This window comes from Cenococcum geophilum (genome assembly GCF_001692895.1).
Source record: "Cenococcum geophilum 1.58 unplaced genomic scaffold K441scaffold_56, whole genome shotgun sequence".
Lineage (NCBI taxonomy): Eukaryota > Fungi > Ascomycota > Dothideomycetes > Gloniales > Gloniaceae > Cenococcum > Cenococcum geophilum.
In genome coordinates, this window is record NW_027137614.1 from 1,098,417 (window position 1) to 1,113,520 (window position 15,104).

At 44.5% G+C, this 15,104-nt stretch overlaps 4 protein-coding genes across 4 annotated transcripts; all 4 read left to right on the forward strand.

Annotated features, from left to right (window-relative positions):
- Positions 1–237: 237 nt before the first annotated feature.
- K441DRAFT_667670 (PLP-dependent transferase) lies at positions 238–1,876 on the forward strand. The gene is made up of 3 exons (XM_067649884.1): positions 238–629; positions 786–1,195; positions 1,249–1,876. The coding sequence occupies exons 1-3, from the start codon at positions 605–607 to the stop codon at positions 1,798–1,800; spliced, it is 987 nt and encodes a 328-aa protein (XP_067499037.1). The 5' UTR covers positions 238–604; the 3' UTR covers positions 1,801–1,876.
- A 984-nt stretch (positions 1,877–2,860) lies between these two features.
- Positions 2,861–7,941, forward strand: K441DRAFT_583947 (uncharacterized protein; the record flags this gene model as incomplete). Its single annotated transcript, XM_067644523.1, has 4 exons — positions 2,861–4,307; positions 4,356–4,510; positions 4,561–6,406; positions 6,503–7,941. The coding sequence occupies 4 exons, from the start codon at positions 2,861–2,863 to the stop codon at positions 7,939–7,941; spliced, it is 4,887 nt and encodes a 1,628-aa protein (XP_067499038.1).
- A 927-nt stretch (positions 7,942–8,868) lies between these two features.
- On the forward strand, positions 8,869–10,208 carry K441DRAFT_619649 (uncharacterized protein). The gene has a single exon (XM_067645881.1). The coding sequence runs from the start codon at positions 8,987–8,989 to the stop codon at positions 9,815–9,817; it is 831 nt and encodes a 276-aa protein (XP_067499039.1). The 5' UTR covers positions 8,869–8,986; the 3' UTR covers positions 9,818–10,208.
- A 1,412-nt stretch (positions 10,209–11,620) lies between these two features.
- K441DRAFT_424346 (uncharacterized protein) lies at positions 11,621–11,845 on the forward strand (the record flags this gene model as incomplete). The annotated part of the gene is made up of 1 exon (XM_067641573.1): positions 11,621–11,845. A coding segment is annotated over one exon (225 nt), but the record flags the coding sequence as incomplete, so codon positions are not given.
- Between the last annotated feature and the right edge of the window lie 3,259 nt (positions 11,846–15,104).

The following is a 15,104-nucleotide window of genomic DNA, read 5'->3' on the forward strand; positions in this document are numbered from 1 at the left end:
TAAACTTGATCAGGCGCTCCGTTCCAGAAGGATTAAACAACGCATCATGAAGCCGCATCGCGTTGTTGAAGCCGCATCGCGTTGTCGAAGCCGCATCGAGACGTTACAGTATGCAACTCGTAGGGCGTACCAAAGGCTCTACGAACAAGCGGCGTTCCTAGCGTCGATCATCCCCACCTGCCTATCTGGGTGCGTGTCCCCTCATCTTGCGCTGGCATATATAGCGATCTGATATCTAAACAACAGCTTTCAGCAGACCAGGCTTCAAGTTTCATTGCACCATCTCATTTCCAATCTCAAGTCTACGACTCTAGGAACCACAATCATGGAGGCTTTTGACGTCTCCAAAGCTAGGAGCCGCTTCCCTGCCTTGAACCAAGATCAAGTCTTTCTTGATAATGCTGGTGGTAGTCAAGTTCTTGGAGACGTAATCGAGTCGTATGGTCCATGCTTTACTGAGTGGTGATCGCGAACCGCTATTGAATAAGACACTAGGATATCCAAGTACCTTTCCCACACCAATGTCCAAACTGGAGCTTCATATGCCATAGGCAAAGTGTCTACTTCTCGATATGGTGAAGGCTGCAAAGCGGCAGCTCGTTACATGAATGCAGACCCGGATGAAGTCGGTTAGTCGACAATTATTGTATCTATTCAAAGCTATCTGTAAAGTCTACCAGTGGATATTTTTGTACTCCATTTGTATAGCGGTCATATCATATACAATGCTTCCATGGCGCTCTGTATAATATTGCTACGTGCTTTAATTGCCTAACTCTTTGCAGTACTTGGCCCCTCTACAACCCAACTATTCCGTAACATTTCACTCACGATGAAGTTCGAGCTCGAGGATGAAATTATAATTTCTAAAATCGACCACGAAACGAACATCAAACCCTGGGTTGATATGGCCGAGCGAAATGGCATGATACTTAAATGGTGGGTCCCTGAGAATGAGAGCTTGAGATTGGACGTCGACTCTCTTACCCCTCTTCTATCTTCCCGGACAAAGTTTGTTACCTGTACCCACATTTCTAATATCCTGGGTACGGTACACGACATTCCATCTATTGCAAAAGCGGTTCATTCCATACCTGGAGCCATGTTTTGCGTTGATGGAGTGTCATACGCTCCTCATCGCCAAATCGATGTGAAGGAGCTAGATGTCGATTTTTACGGATTCTCGTGGTATAAGGTAAGCCCCTCGATCCTTCATTCTTGCTACAACGCGGTCTGAAAGGTTTTCAGGTCTATGGACCCCACATATCTACGCTCTATGCTCGACGAGCTGCCCAGGAAAACCTCAACCCATTGAGCCATTTCTTTATCCCTAAAGATACGCTGGAGGGCAAAATTGGCCTGGCAGGAGCGAATTACGAACTGGCGCAGTCGATCCCCGAAATTGTCTCCTACCTTGGTGGATCTTCGCCAAAGCCCGTTTTCGAAGCTATTGCAGTGCACGAGGGTAAACTTCAAGCCGCCCTACTTGCATATCTAACATCTCGAGGCGATATTAGTATCTATGGCGAGAAGAATGCTGATCCTACCATCCGAGTGCCAACAATCAGTTTTACCGTGAAAGGGATGGACTCTCGGGAGGTAGTAGAACAAGCAGATCAAAAATCTAATTTCGGATTCCGGTGGGGACATTTCTACAGCAAGAGGCTGTGCAGCGAGATTCTCGGATTAGGCGACGGTGGTGTAGTAAGGATTAGCATGGTACACTACAATACCGAAGAGGAAGTAAGATCATTGATTGAAACGTTGGATGGAATTCTACCTCGCAATACACTAAAATAGAGAGCATCCGTTTTCAAAGTTTTAAACTATTATTGTAGGTTGTTATTGTTTTAATTGATCTCATTACAACAGAACAATGACAATTTTATGTGAATAATCCACAATAGCTATTCTTCCCTAAGTTAAAGGTCCCATCGTCCGCAGTAGGGACTTAGATCAAACAAACCAACTTACAACTCTCTCATCCACACAAATACAATTTCTTAGAATCTACAATCCTCATATTGGCACGCCTGATTTCATCATCATCATTCTCAATCTCAAACACGCAACATGTCAGAGGTCACTGCCCAAATCCAGTCCTACGAGGCCACCTTCCAGGAACTATGCGCAATCATAAAGCACCAGGAAGAGTAGATTGACGGCCTGAAGGCGCAGCTGAAAGCTGTGACGGAATCTGGGAAGCAGGAGACGTAGAAGCTCAGAGCCCTCAATGAGCAAAGTGGGGTGCAGGCAAAGGCCGACCTCGCCAAAGCTGATTGGGTCTTGCACCTTGTCCCAACTGTGACGGAACGGCGGCTGAGATAATGCCTCTGGGCTGTTGGGAGAATGTTCGGGGTCGAGGCGGATGCCCCTTACGCAGATTGGCCCATGCCAGCACCATTTCCACCACCAGCTGTTAGTGGCTTCGGCCAATCAAAAAGGCCCTTAGATGGCCCAAGCGGTCGCGGTCCCAAACGTCGCAAGGGCACGACTTCTCACAAGGCCTCTCCAGCACCGTCAATCATAGCAGCACCGCCGCCAGCATCGCCACCTCCAACAGAAGAGCCGAGGCAGAGCCGAAGACTTGCGTCAATGAGAAAGAGATAGGGGATGGAGAGGGGGGTCTCCTGGGGTTGTTTTGGAAATTGGAAGTTGCTTGTCTCTAAGATTGTGTTTTGGAGTTGTACGATACTGTCTGGCGTTATCAATAATGAGGGCCGTGCTGAGTAATTTATGCTAACCCGATTGAGTTCAATTTTAAAAACCGTGCCTCTGAACGTGCTCATTTCCCCACCAGCCTCACCTAGCTGATATACATTTGTCCAAGCCTCTACTTGTCCGAACCTACTATTCGATAATGGAAAGCAAGTTAGATAATACTATAATACGTCAGCTAGAACCCCCGGGGCTTGCTCTTTACTTCCGCCATATCTTGACGACGAATTCTGAAGCAGCCGTTTCAGCTCACCTGTTGGAAGCAGTCAAATATGGATCAGTAACGCCTATGATCTTTTGCATCTGGCTGACAATTGCCAAATTGCCCTCGTCATTATCAGATGCCCTTACGCAGGAGCATTCATTGATTGTTCGGAGAGTCGCCATAAAGCAATTCGGCAAAGAATTGAAAAGCAGCCGCTGGAGAACAACTTTGGATGAACTTGGTGGAACACCTGGCTTGCTCTCATTGATTGCTCAATTCTCAGTTGTAGAAGTCCAGCTCTTCGTGAAAACCGTTGCCCGATACGTCAAGGGAGTCGAGGTTGATGAAAAGCGGGAAAGAGTTGAAGAATTGCTGCGTGGATTGCTTCCGCGCCTATTCCCCGATATGCCTCACAAAAGCCCCGACGGGCGACCACTAACCAGCCATTACGCTTATCTTACTTTATGCAGTACATCAGAGTTCCTCACCTTGGCCTTGCGTACTAAATCATTCCCGCCCTTGCAGTGGTTGCCTACATCACTAACCCTCAAATACCGATCTGAGTTGCTGCGACAACTTTCTCTCAACAAAATCTTCGAAAAGGATAGTAGTCAATTTGACCTCCCTGATTGCCTTTCTGATTTGCTTGGGCGCTCTCCTTCATGTTCTAGTCTAGAGCCAGGCTTTTCGGAATCAATGCTTTTCTCACTAGAGCTCCTCCGCAAACTTGCACGAGATAATAGTGCCAAATTTCCAAAACGAATGTTCATGTCACGACTTGTAGAACCGCTTCTTCGCAGGGCCGTTAAAAAAAAACTTGATTGGACAAGTATACAAGAAATCATCGATCTTGCCATTCAATATCTTCGAGTTTATCCAAACGAGACTGCCAATATTTCGTTTTCCTCTGGTGGCTTTTTGCATAGCCTCATGCGATGCTGGTCAGCTCGCGAATCACTGTTTCAGAAACAGCTCGTTGAGGCTCTTGAATTGATTCCTAAATCACAGGCCAGCATCAGTAATTATGCTGGAATTCTTCTTGTCTTGCGGCGGTCTCTTCGCTACGACTTTCTTCGGCTTTGCTTTTTATATGTCTCAATTCACAAACGAGACATCGACATTGATGAGGGATTAAACGATCTTCGTGTGGGTCAGTGGCCCTGCAACATTTTCACCAGATTGGAGCCGGGACATGCTCTGAACTTGCTCCGACGACTACGCCGCGTCAAAAACGATCATAACTTTCTTACGTTAGACCATTCATACAGTGATTATTCAATACTCCACCAACCTCCATCGCCAGGTTTGAAATATGGAGACTTCAATCTGCTTCAGATATTTCTCGAGCAAGGAGATGCGGAGGCTCTAGACAGAGCTAAGATCAGTAAGCGTTATTCATTTGTAGAATTTTAGCTAGTACTAACCAGCGAAGCTGTTGAGGAGAGAAAACGGAAAGCAGTGATTAGTAGAGAACAAACAGATCGAGCCTTCTTCGCTAAGTCTGCTCTTTTTTACGCAATCGCAAGTGGATCATTACAGCTGTACTCGGAGACACTTGTCTGGGCACGCCGTTTTGTCCGGGACCCGGTGCGTGGAATCTTAATGTTTAGTGTGGTTTCCTTCTAATCGTATTGCAGCTCGCCATCAAAATTCTTTACGCAAAAGATGCCACTCATACTCATGAAGGAATTAATTTGCTCTCTGGCACGCAAAAAGTCTTCCCTTCAATATCAGATAGCTCCCTTATCTACTCAAAAGTATTGGAAGGAAATAAAACCCTCTTAACACTTTTCGAAACAGCATGTTCAGCTATAAGAGAACCATCCTTCTACCATCTCGACTGGTCTCCTATCTTGGAACTCTTCCGAATCATCGTTCTAGCTCGTCTACAGCGCTCAAGCACCTTGAAACGCTCCCTGATACTATCTGACGACGAACTTTACGAAATCCTCTGGGCCGATACTATAGAGCTTCTCATTGGGGTGGAGAAAGCAGCTCTGAAACCTGGACATGAGGCCTTGAGTTTTGACTCACCACAGGGCCCGTTATCTTACAACTACTTTAACAGCCACAGTTCGCTTGGAGACCCTCTACCGGCATCCTTTCGGTTCTTTGACAATCTAGCAAAGGCGCGGGATGCCCTTTGGCGGAAGTTCCGGCCATCCATCTTCCCCGTTGCTGCGACGCTCCCTTCACCTTGGCCTCTAGGTCTGCCGATTCAGTGCATGACGCATCTTTTCAACCCGGCGGTCGAGTCAGCGGGTAGTCATACACCCTTCATAGCTTCTCGTGCTGCTGCCATAGTTTTTGCTGAAGCAGGGATTGCGCTCTCGCCTGCACCCGAAGATAAAGAGACCAAGGATGCGATTGGAGCCTTTGTTGATAGCTTCAGGGTATCCCTTGAAATCTACGTCCTGCAGAGTCCACCCCAAGAGAGGAGTGAACGTATGAAACGCGCATGGTCCCATGCTATGGAATCTTTTAGTATCGGACGCATGGAACCAAATGAAGCGTATCGTACCTGGGCCTACTACTTCCAGCAAGCCCTGCCATCTTTCCTAATGCCACCTCCAGAAAGTGAAATAATTCCTCCATATCCCATCCTTCCCGAAGATGTCGACACTCTAGAACCCAGCGAGTGGGATCCTGCCTTCAAACAACCTCCTTCGATAGCCTCTCGAAACCTCACGTTGACATGCTTGGACTATTTACTAATGGCGCCAACAAATATCAGCAAAGCCACGCAAGGCTTCAGTATCCTAGGATCAACAACGCAAGGACGTAACCTGCCAGGAGTATGGTCATACCAGATGCCATGGAGATCACAGGAGGTACGAGAAGGCCAAGTTCTCTCCGCTCTGCTATTTCTTGATAGTAGGAAAGGAGGTTATCGGAGACTATTATCAACACCATTTCCTTCGGAATCGGACGTTCGATATCCATGTCTTTTCCTTGCTCCTGAATTCCTCTGTCGGCCTGAACTAAGCCCGTCAAATGCGAGAGAAATACTTGCTCACCTCTTAAATACCGTGCCTCCACCTCTTCTTGCCGATTTGACAAATGCCACACTCGACACGCTATTGAAAACACCTCCGGAATCCTCTGGTGCTATAGAGTTAGAGGGTATTGCTTATGGACTGCTTATTCTCCTTACGAAGAGCGATTGTCCGCACCTTGCATCAGACCCCGTCTTGAGAATAATTATAGATAGGCCGGAATCTAGTTCGTGGCATCGGAGGTTTCTCACTGTGACCTTTTTAAGGAGACTCTCGGCGGCTCAATCACGGGGTTTGTTTCAGTCTTTCGCTAGTGCAGTTCGGATGAAGCTCGAAGAGCAGGCTGAAGCAAGGAAAATCAAGCCAGCGGAAGGTCCTCAAAGCACTTCCTCAATGCCTTACATCAAGGTTACTACGGTGAAATACTTGGCTCAACTCCTGGATGGTGCCGATTTCGTCTCAGAAAGCTTCTCAGTTGACGTGCTTTGTGGTTTGTTTCAAAGTTCCTCTCATCTGGATATTCGAGCTGCAGTTATTGAGAGCATGTTTCAAAGTTCCTCTCATCTGGATATTCGAGCTGCAGTTATTGAGAGCATGTTTCAAAGTTCCTCTCATCTGGATATTCGAGCTGCAGTTATTGAGAGCATGCTGGGTATGCTCGGAAGGTGTTCAGATGAGTTTTCTGACCCTTTGGCGGAGCAGTTAATATCGTCGTTTGAAACTACGATGCCTATTTTAGGCAGCATCAATGAGAGACGCTCGTTGACCGAGGAAGATTGGGTTGAAGCCGAACGGACCGAGATAACCCCAGAGGCTTACGGCGACAAGGATATGAAATCACTTCCGCCTATCTTAAGTCTCCTAGTCCACTTCGTCTCAAATTCCTCTTATCCGATGAACCGGCGTAAAAGATTCATGGAGTCCATTCTGCTACCATTAATAGACATACTGAGAGCGAATACGGCCCGCTGGATAGATATTTTCTTAAGAAAACACAAATCAACTTTGAAGGCTTCGGATTTACCGTCAATTCCCTTCCGCACTCAGCTACTTGTCCACCTTCTCCAATTCTGTCCCACATTAACTCCTGCGTCAATCCTGGATCTCCACCATCAATTCTTTCTCGCGAATGTCCGACCTCAACCCGACTTAGCCATATTTAACAAATATGTGGCAGAAGGCTCTCTAGAACTTCGAAACTCAAATGAAGGACGTTACTGGCTATCTTTGTTCAATAACGGGCGCGACGCTTTTGACAACGGCGGGTTTAACCTCCCGTCTCTCTTGCGTAGGGTATGGGTACCTCCAGTAATACCGAATGGACTTGAGATCTCTCGAATTCAACGTGTCTTGTTTGAGCAAGCATATGCATTGCTACAGGCGCCGACTCTCTCATTCACGCATTGGAACCGATTTATGCAGCGACTTGAACCCTCGCTCCACGCATCTGATCATGACATTCCGGACAAAAAGGCATGGCTCGAAAATACTAAGCCGGTAATCGAGGATATCATTAACTATATTGAAAGTATGCGCACGCGGGAGTGGCAGCGAAATTCGCAGCGAAAGCCGGCGATTCTCCCTACAACGTTCAATTTGAGGTTGTGGCTACTGTGCTACCCCTCACAGCCTTCATCAAAGACTGCACCTGAGAAATGCAAGGACTTCGCAGAACAAATAAGCGTGTTAGTAAATAAAATTGGAGGCACCAGGCCTTATCATGAGGATTTTCGGCTGCTCAAAAATGCTGCTCTGAAGTGCCCGACAAGAGATTGTGCGCTTGTTGCTTGCTATCTTGGTGATCTGAGCAGGACGCTCCTCTCTTGGTTGACAGCTGTGGACTTGCTGCGTGTCGAGTTGGCAGATGCTTTATTCTGGGCTGCCACACCTCCCGAGAACGATATTACGATTCGAGCCAGAGAGATATTGACATCGTGGGCAATCAATGAGAACGAGGACGTGCGAATGAGAGGAATGAAGCTGCTTGCTAAGGGAATTGAACTATTCAAGAGAGATGGATAACATTTTCAAAGGGTCATACAATTTTTTTTTCATGAAGCGTACTGATTCCAAGCTGGCAGAAAGAGTCATCCACTATGCTTAATACGTAGATGGAGATAGGGGTTTGGTGTTGCGATGAGTGTCATGGAGAAAGGCGATTTTGCAGGAATTATTTGTGTGTTCTTGGTGCCCCGCTAGCAACGTCGGAGAGGCTCCGTGTAGGGGCTGGAAGAGGCCTGATTTGCTGCCTTTTCGCGCATTTCGGCATGCAGCCTGTCATGCCACAATAATTTCCCAAGAGCGAACTCTACAACGGCCATTGCCGCCATCTCTTTGCCAGTATTTGCTTTATGCTTGCGGTACATTGAGTCGTCGTTTCAACCGTTCATGCCGGCGGGAGATTGGCCTGTCCCTGACCTGCGCATCGATACCCAGCGACTGATCACTGCTCACCACGCCCAACCATTCCAACTTACAAGTCAGCATAGTCAAATTTCAGAATCCCATGGTGACATGTTATGCCCCCGTTTTGCGGGGTCTTCGTTTGGAGCACAGCAGCAGCCAGGGTTTTAGTTCTCAACAAACACATGCCAAATGCATTACAACCTAATCTCACCTCTCGCATCACAGCTGCCTTTAAAAGAGTGGCGCTCCCTTGCTTGATCGATTCTGATTGATCCATGTTCGAATTTATAAACATGCGCCCCCGCACTCAAGGCACTTTTCATTGACTTGATCGAAAACCCTCGAACCAGTCTGTATAGGAAGAAGTGGAAACACTAGGCAATATTCCAACGGAGACCGGTCTTTTACCATCTATCATACTACAGAATAGTGTTTGCATCAAGGCTTTGTCGCTATAGCAATGGAGCAAGCGAACCTTTTCCAGAGCTTTCCGGACTTGTACAGGAGCAATTGGCACGACAGCATTCATGTCAAGAATGTCCTCTGCACTCCTCCCCAAAGCAATTCATTACCGTTTGAGGATTACAAACCCCTCCGTGCCACTAGCTCCAGCTTTGAGCGGAACGGAGAATTCGATATTGACAATCATCCTTCGCCTGATATGGATGACTGGGTGAGCAATACTTTAATGGCTCTAGAAAATATGCCATTATCACCTCCGCAAACCCACAAGTGGACGAACGACGCTGGAAAGACTCTGGCTGCCAGCGCAGCATTTCTACCCCCGCTAATAACGAGAAATCCCCCCCACCATCTCGAAATTCATGGCCAAACCACACAACCTAACGACCTATCTCCTAAGCTGCATTGCGGATCTCAGAGCTCTAGAACTGATTCAATTCCGCCCGAACAAATGAGAGTCTCGCCTCAGGAAACAAGGAACCGTTCGCCCCTGCCGCAAGCTCAGCAATCCCCCCCAAAACGACGCAAGGCGTCTCCAAAAGCCACCACCAGCACTGAAACCATACCAGAAAAGAAAACACGCCGCGGCCGCAGACCATTTGGTGTCTCTAAGGAAGGTGGTGCCGCCAACCCTGTCTTCTCAGCCAAGCGCGAAAGCCATCTCGAAAAGAACCGCATCGCAGCGCACAAGTGTCGACAGAAGAAGAAAGAGTGGGTCGAGGACCTGGAAATGCAAGCACGCGAACTCACAGCTGTCCGAGCGCATCTGAGATCCCATGTTACGATGCTAAGAGAGCAGGTTCTATTGCTCAAGAATGAGCTGCTCTCCCATGCGAATTGCGGATGTGGAAGGATTGATGCGTATGTTAACCGAACAGCGACGCAGATTTCACCGTCATCTCACATGGCAGCCTTGGAATTGCTAGGGGATATCGAGGGAAAGAAGGCGGAAGATAAGACTGAGCTGGGAGATAAGGACGCGTTTGAGCGTTTGGAGGATATCCTGAAGATGGACGAGGGTGAAGGGTGAAGAGCTACTTGACATCACTTCTAGAAACAAGCAACATGGTGAACGGTATGGGTTATATCCTCGGAAGTCAGCAGATTCCGTTGAGGAGAAGCCCGACGGTTCACTAGCTACGGCTTGAGAAATTTTGAGAAGGCCTCAAGCGCTTGCATCTCAGAAGCAAGTAGAGATGGCTATTTTGGAGCACGGGGAGGCGGAGAGGCGGAGAGGCGGGAGGACTGAGTTTTGGCAGGGTTGCGATTAGAGCCAGAGCTCCACCCGGCCGGACGGTAGCGTTATTAGCAAGTGATACGATACATCTAGTCCAACAATATCCTCTTAGCAAAGAGCTCTTACCTTACGGGACTTTCCTGCATTGGCGTGCTACTGGCGCCTGGCTTGCGCCTCCCCTATACAGGTCTTAGCTCCATGACTATCAAGTACTGCTAATCCACTGGTCTGCGGCTTAGGCCTTACATGTACACAGAACTTTCCTTGATGGCTTATCTTCTACTAACGTCGGAAGAGCGCGGAATCATGTCGCATCATAGCCTAACACCACTCCTCGTCTGCAAAAAAAATGAAGTGAGATTCCCATACATCAGGCTAGTATCCCTCTTATCAATTTCCCAAGCAGATACGCATTTTGATTTTATTCAACCATTTGTAATACGGCCTATCTGATATCTGGAATTCACAACAACCCAACCTTCATCTTCACCTTTCCTACCAATTTAATGGCCCATCTCATGAGTTTAGTCTAACTTTGTTTTCTATGGCGTGCAGTTTGCGAGCATTCTTCGCGGAACGCTGAGCCGTCATGTGGTCGGAATAACAGCACATCGTTGGAACATGTCCGAGGAAAGAATATCTGATCTCGGAAGAAATACAAGGCGAGGAGTCGGAATTTTACTTGTGGACGAATGGCGAGACGAGTGAGAGGTCCAGAACTATAGTCACATGAAAAGTGTTATCCAATCACCATGATAATTTTCTGGTGGCGTGAGCCCTAGTGTGCTTAGATCCCGAGAATGGACTCCCTGAAAGCTAGTCTTCAATCGGCTAGAAAACCGCTCAAGTCTACCAAGCAAACTAACGAATAGACTCACGACGACATCGACGAGCGTACACTCCAAGAGACCAACCGGTGGGTATACAAGAATACTGGAGGCTTTCACGAGAAAATACTTCAAAGGAAAAGAGTGGTCGGCTGAGGATAGCAGCCGGGAGCGGTCGATACATTGAGATCGAACGAAACCATTAGAACGAGCGTATCATCATCGATGAGGTGATGAAGCGGGCACCTTGAGCGAACCTGTTCAAGCTTTCTAACGAAGGGCGGAAGGGCTGCGACAGCAACCCAAGTGCATTGTCGCGTCATGGTATAATCACTAGCGAAATCGGCTTCCGCCCTTTCGTGCACTCAAACATTTTCCGCTGCTCACTAAGACGTTTAAGATTATACTAATCCACATGTAATTAGACCATTTAAATATGGATAACAGTGTCTATAAGTTCCGCCTGTGCCGTGACATTTCGTGAGATTATAGTCGAGCTGGGCATGCAATCTCAAAATGAAAACAAAACTTCTTGAAAAGTTCAATTTAACCCCAAGTGTTTGGTACGGAATGGCCCACAAAACGCCAGAGTTTGAGAAGATTATACGAAAGGCAATGACGGAATGGAAGGTACCTGGACTCGTCATCGGCGTGATACAAAGGGACGAAATATAAGCAAAGGTAACGACTGCTATTTCTTTTGTGCCTGCTCCAACCAAGTATGCTGAACCTCACTCACCTGACATAGGGCTATGGACTTGCACGAATTCCTGACGAGAGCGCAACAGCCGACACGCTCTTCGACTGCGCTAGCACGGCAAAATCCTTCACTGCTGCAGCCGTTGCACTCCTCGTGCACGACTGTGACAAATTCCCGGATACGAAGTGGACGACGCCAGTGTCGAGGCTGCTGCGAGATGATTTCGTGCCTGCGGGTCTGCAGTACACGGAAAATGTCATTATTGAAGATATTTTGAGTCATCGAAGTGGTATGCCTGGGTATGTATTCCACTGCCTCCTTATGCACGATTACCGTGCTCTAATGACGATTACAATTTGTTCAGGCATGACGAGTCCTATCTAGGCATCAACTCAGCGACTCCCGACACCCCCAAGTCTGTGACGCGGAATCTCCGGAATCTCTCCGTGTGCCGCCCCCTGCGAAGCGAATATCAGTACTGTAATATGATGTACACGGCCGCCAGCTGCATAGTCGAAGTCCTCAACGGCGAGCAGTTTGCCGAATTCTTGCAGAGCCGGATCTGGGATCCACTGCAAATGTCAAACGGCAGTGATCTTTTTGGACTGGAGCCAATATGGAGCTCCAGGACGGACTGAGGCTTGGCCTGGAGTGGATCTAAGTAATTTGATTGGTGGATGGAGTGGATCTAAGGTAGTGGAGCTCTTGGAGCTCCAAACCCTATACCTAATTAGGAGGGAGGAAAGAACATTATATTATCAGTGCGTAGGATTAGCCAATTGGGGGCTTGCGTAATGGCGCAGTGTTCTTAATAGCTAGTATTAGCCACCTAATCTAAAACCCCTAGGTACACCTTAGCCCCTACCGCCGCTATTATCGCCCTTTTTACCTCCCTCCCTTAGTATTACCACTTGTTCTTTTAGTGTTGTTCCTTACTAACTAATATGGAACGATTCTTCCCTATCCGTATACCTGCCTTAGATAATATCCTTATTACTCCTAAAGGAATTAACCTAAACGGAACTAACGCGTTAAGAAAGGTAGAGGAATTTAAGCTAAACGGCAAGCAATATATTTGGTGTCACGCCCTAATAAAGGGCCCTAAAAATACTAAACTGTGAACGTTACCGATATAGCGATAGTGTAACGGAACCTTGTAGCAAGAACTACGGTGGGTTCGTTATTGGGCTAGGTGTGTAGGAAATGCAAGTACAGAAGTTAACAACGTAATAATAACTGGTGGAGTGGTTGCCTAACAGATTAACTCTAATTATATTCTAAGAATCACTATAAGGAAGGAACTATCTAGGTAGGGACTAAGGGTCCTTAAATACATAACCGTACTCCTATAAAATCCTTCTTATATATAATATACGTGTGCTTTATTTACTCTATTACGGATTATATAGATCCTATAGATTATATAGATTATATCACGTGACCTTAGTTACTATTCCTTATTATATAGCTCTATTGGTTTTATTTTAGACCGTGCCTAGATTAACTAACTAGCTTCTTTTAACTCTTCTTTAAGTAGTCGTAATATTGTACTTAAAGCGTCCGTAACACTATCTCCCTCTCTATTTTTGTCCTTAAAGATTTTAAATATCTTTAAGTTATTTACTAGAGGTGTAATATCCGTCTAATTAATTTAGTTAATATTATTACTTATTATACCTAAAGCAATTTCTTTTTCTTTAACTGCTTGTCGCGTTCGCACTATTACTATAATATTATCTCTTAGTAAGATTATATCGTCTCCGTATTCTCGCTATTTAAAAGAGGGGTTAGTTTATATTGCGTTAGTAAGTCTATCTTTATAATAACTGTCCTCTTGCTTAAAGTATACTAAAGTAAATATTTGTTTATCCTATAATGTTCGCTTTATCTCTAATACAGAATATACGCGGCCTATTACTCTTAATAGTTATCTAGTTCCCTAATTAATTTATTTTAGGGTTTTGTGTTTAATTTATTACTGTATAGCTAAATAATAAACTATCTATTACTCTAGCAGAGTTACGCTATTCCTATAACGTAGAACGGGAGGCTACTAATGCTTAGTAATGGGCTCTTAAGTCTTATCTTGCGGCGTCCGCTTACTTAATCTATCTTAAAAAGGTTTATAAAAAGGTCCGTTTTAAAGAGTAAAAACTTATAGAATAGGGTCTATAGGAACTTAGTAATAAAAAAACGGATTCTCTTTTAATAAAGAAGGAAATAGATCTAAGTAGTTCGGCAACTACTCTTCTTAGGTCCCCCTTAAGTGGCTTATTCTTTAGTAATTCTTTTTTATTAATACTACCTAACCTAATTTCTTCCGATACTTCTATACCTTTTTTATAGTATTCTTTAAATTTTCTAGTGGTTCCTAAGTAGTCTTATTATAGCCTATCTACTTAACCTTATACTATATTTTATTGTTAATGTCCTTATAACTAATAATCTTTAAAACTTACTATTTATCTTCTTTCTATCCTCTATACGTGTCCGCTTTATAGGTTAGTGGCTTAATATTCTTATATACTAGCTTTAGTATTACAATATACTATATAGGGTAGATCTTTATTTTAGCTAGTAGGTTTAACTTAAANATAACNANTAAAATCNTNTANNTNATTTTAAAAGGTCCTAGTNTAANNTAGTTTAACTTCTTACTTAGTTATTAACTCTTAAAATTTTTATATAGTAGCTATACTTTATCTCCCTCCTTAAGATCTAGTCCCTTAAATCTCTTAGTATTATAGTACTTTTTTATTCTCTCTTATACTTTCTTTGCTAATTCTATAAGGTCTATATAAAGATTTATTAATATCTTTATTCTCTCTTTAGCTATGCTACTCGTTTTCTTTACTTACTATAGTAATAACGATATTCTTAGCTTATATCCATAATTTGCCTTAAATAGTAATATGCCTATCCCTTCTTATAGTGTTATATTATATATAAACTATATAACTAGTAATAGTAATACCTAATTATTTTATATATAATTAATATAATACCTTAGATACTGTTTTAGTATCTAATTTAATCTTTCCGTCTAACCGTCTGTCTACAGATAATACGTAGTAGAAGTTACTACTTAAACTCCTTATTCCGCTAAGAATACCTCTTAAAATACTGCTATAAATCTTAGATCTCTATCTAATATAATTTTACTTAGTGCTCCGTGTCTTATAAACACTTCTTTAATATAGATTCTAGCGATATCTTCCGCTAAGATATCTTCCGTATATACTATAAAGTATCCCTACTTTATAAGCTTATCTACTATTACTAAGATTACGTTATAGTCTTATCCGGTAATAGGATTTTTTAACTTTAGTAACTTAATAATAAAGTCCTATAATATGACCTCCTATAGTCTCTCTGGTGTTTTAATAGGTTGTAGCCCTCTATATAGCTTATGCCTTATTAGTTTATTCCTCTAGCAATCTAGATATTCTTTTATAACTTTTTATGTTAAGCCCTAAATTCTATTAATAATATACTCCTTTTAGAGTCTTAATACTAAGCCTGTTGCTCTATTATGTCCTTAAGTTAATCCCTT

Bases quoted from the DNA above. Each gene is read 5' to 3' on its own strand.
- K441DRAFT_667670 (XM_067649884.1), top strand. From the start codon at position 605: ATGAATGCAGACCCGGATGAAGTCG. The intron at 630-785 runs GTTAGTCGACAA...AACTCTTTGCAG, and splicing joins TGCAGACCCGGATGAAGTCG to TACTTGGCCCCTCTACAACC. The intron at 1,196-1,248 runs GTAAGCCCCTCG...AAAGGTTTTCAG, and splicing joins ACGGATTCTCGTGGTATAAG to GTCTATGGACCCCACATATC.
- K441DRAFT_619649 (XM_067645881.1), top strand. From the start codon at position 8,987: ATGGATGACTGGGTGAGCAATACTTTAATGGCTCTAGAAAATATGCCA.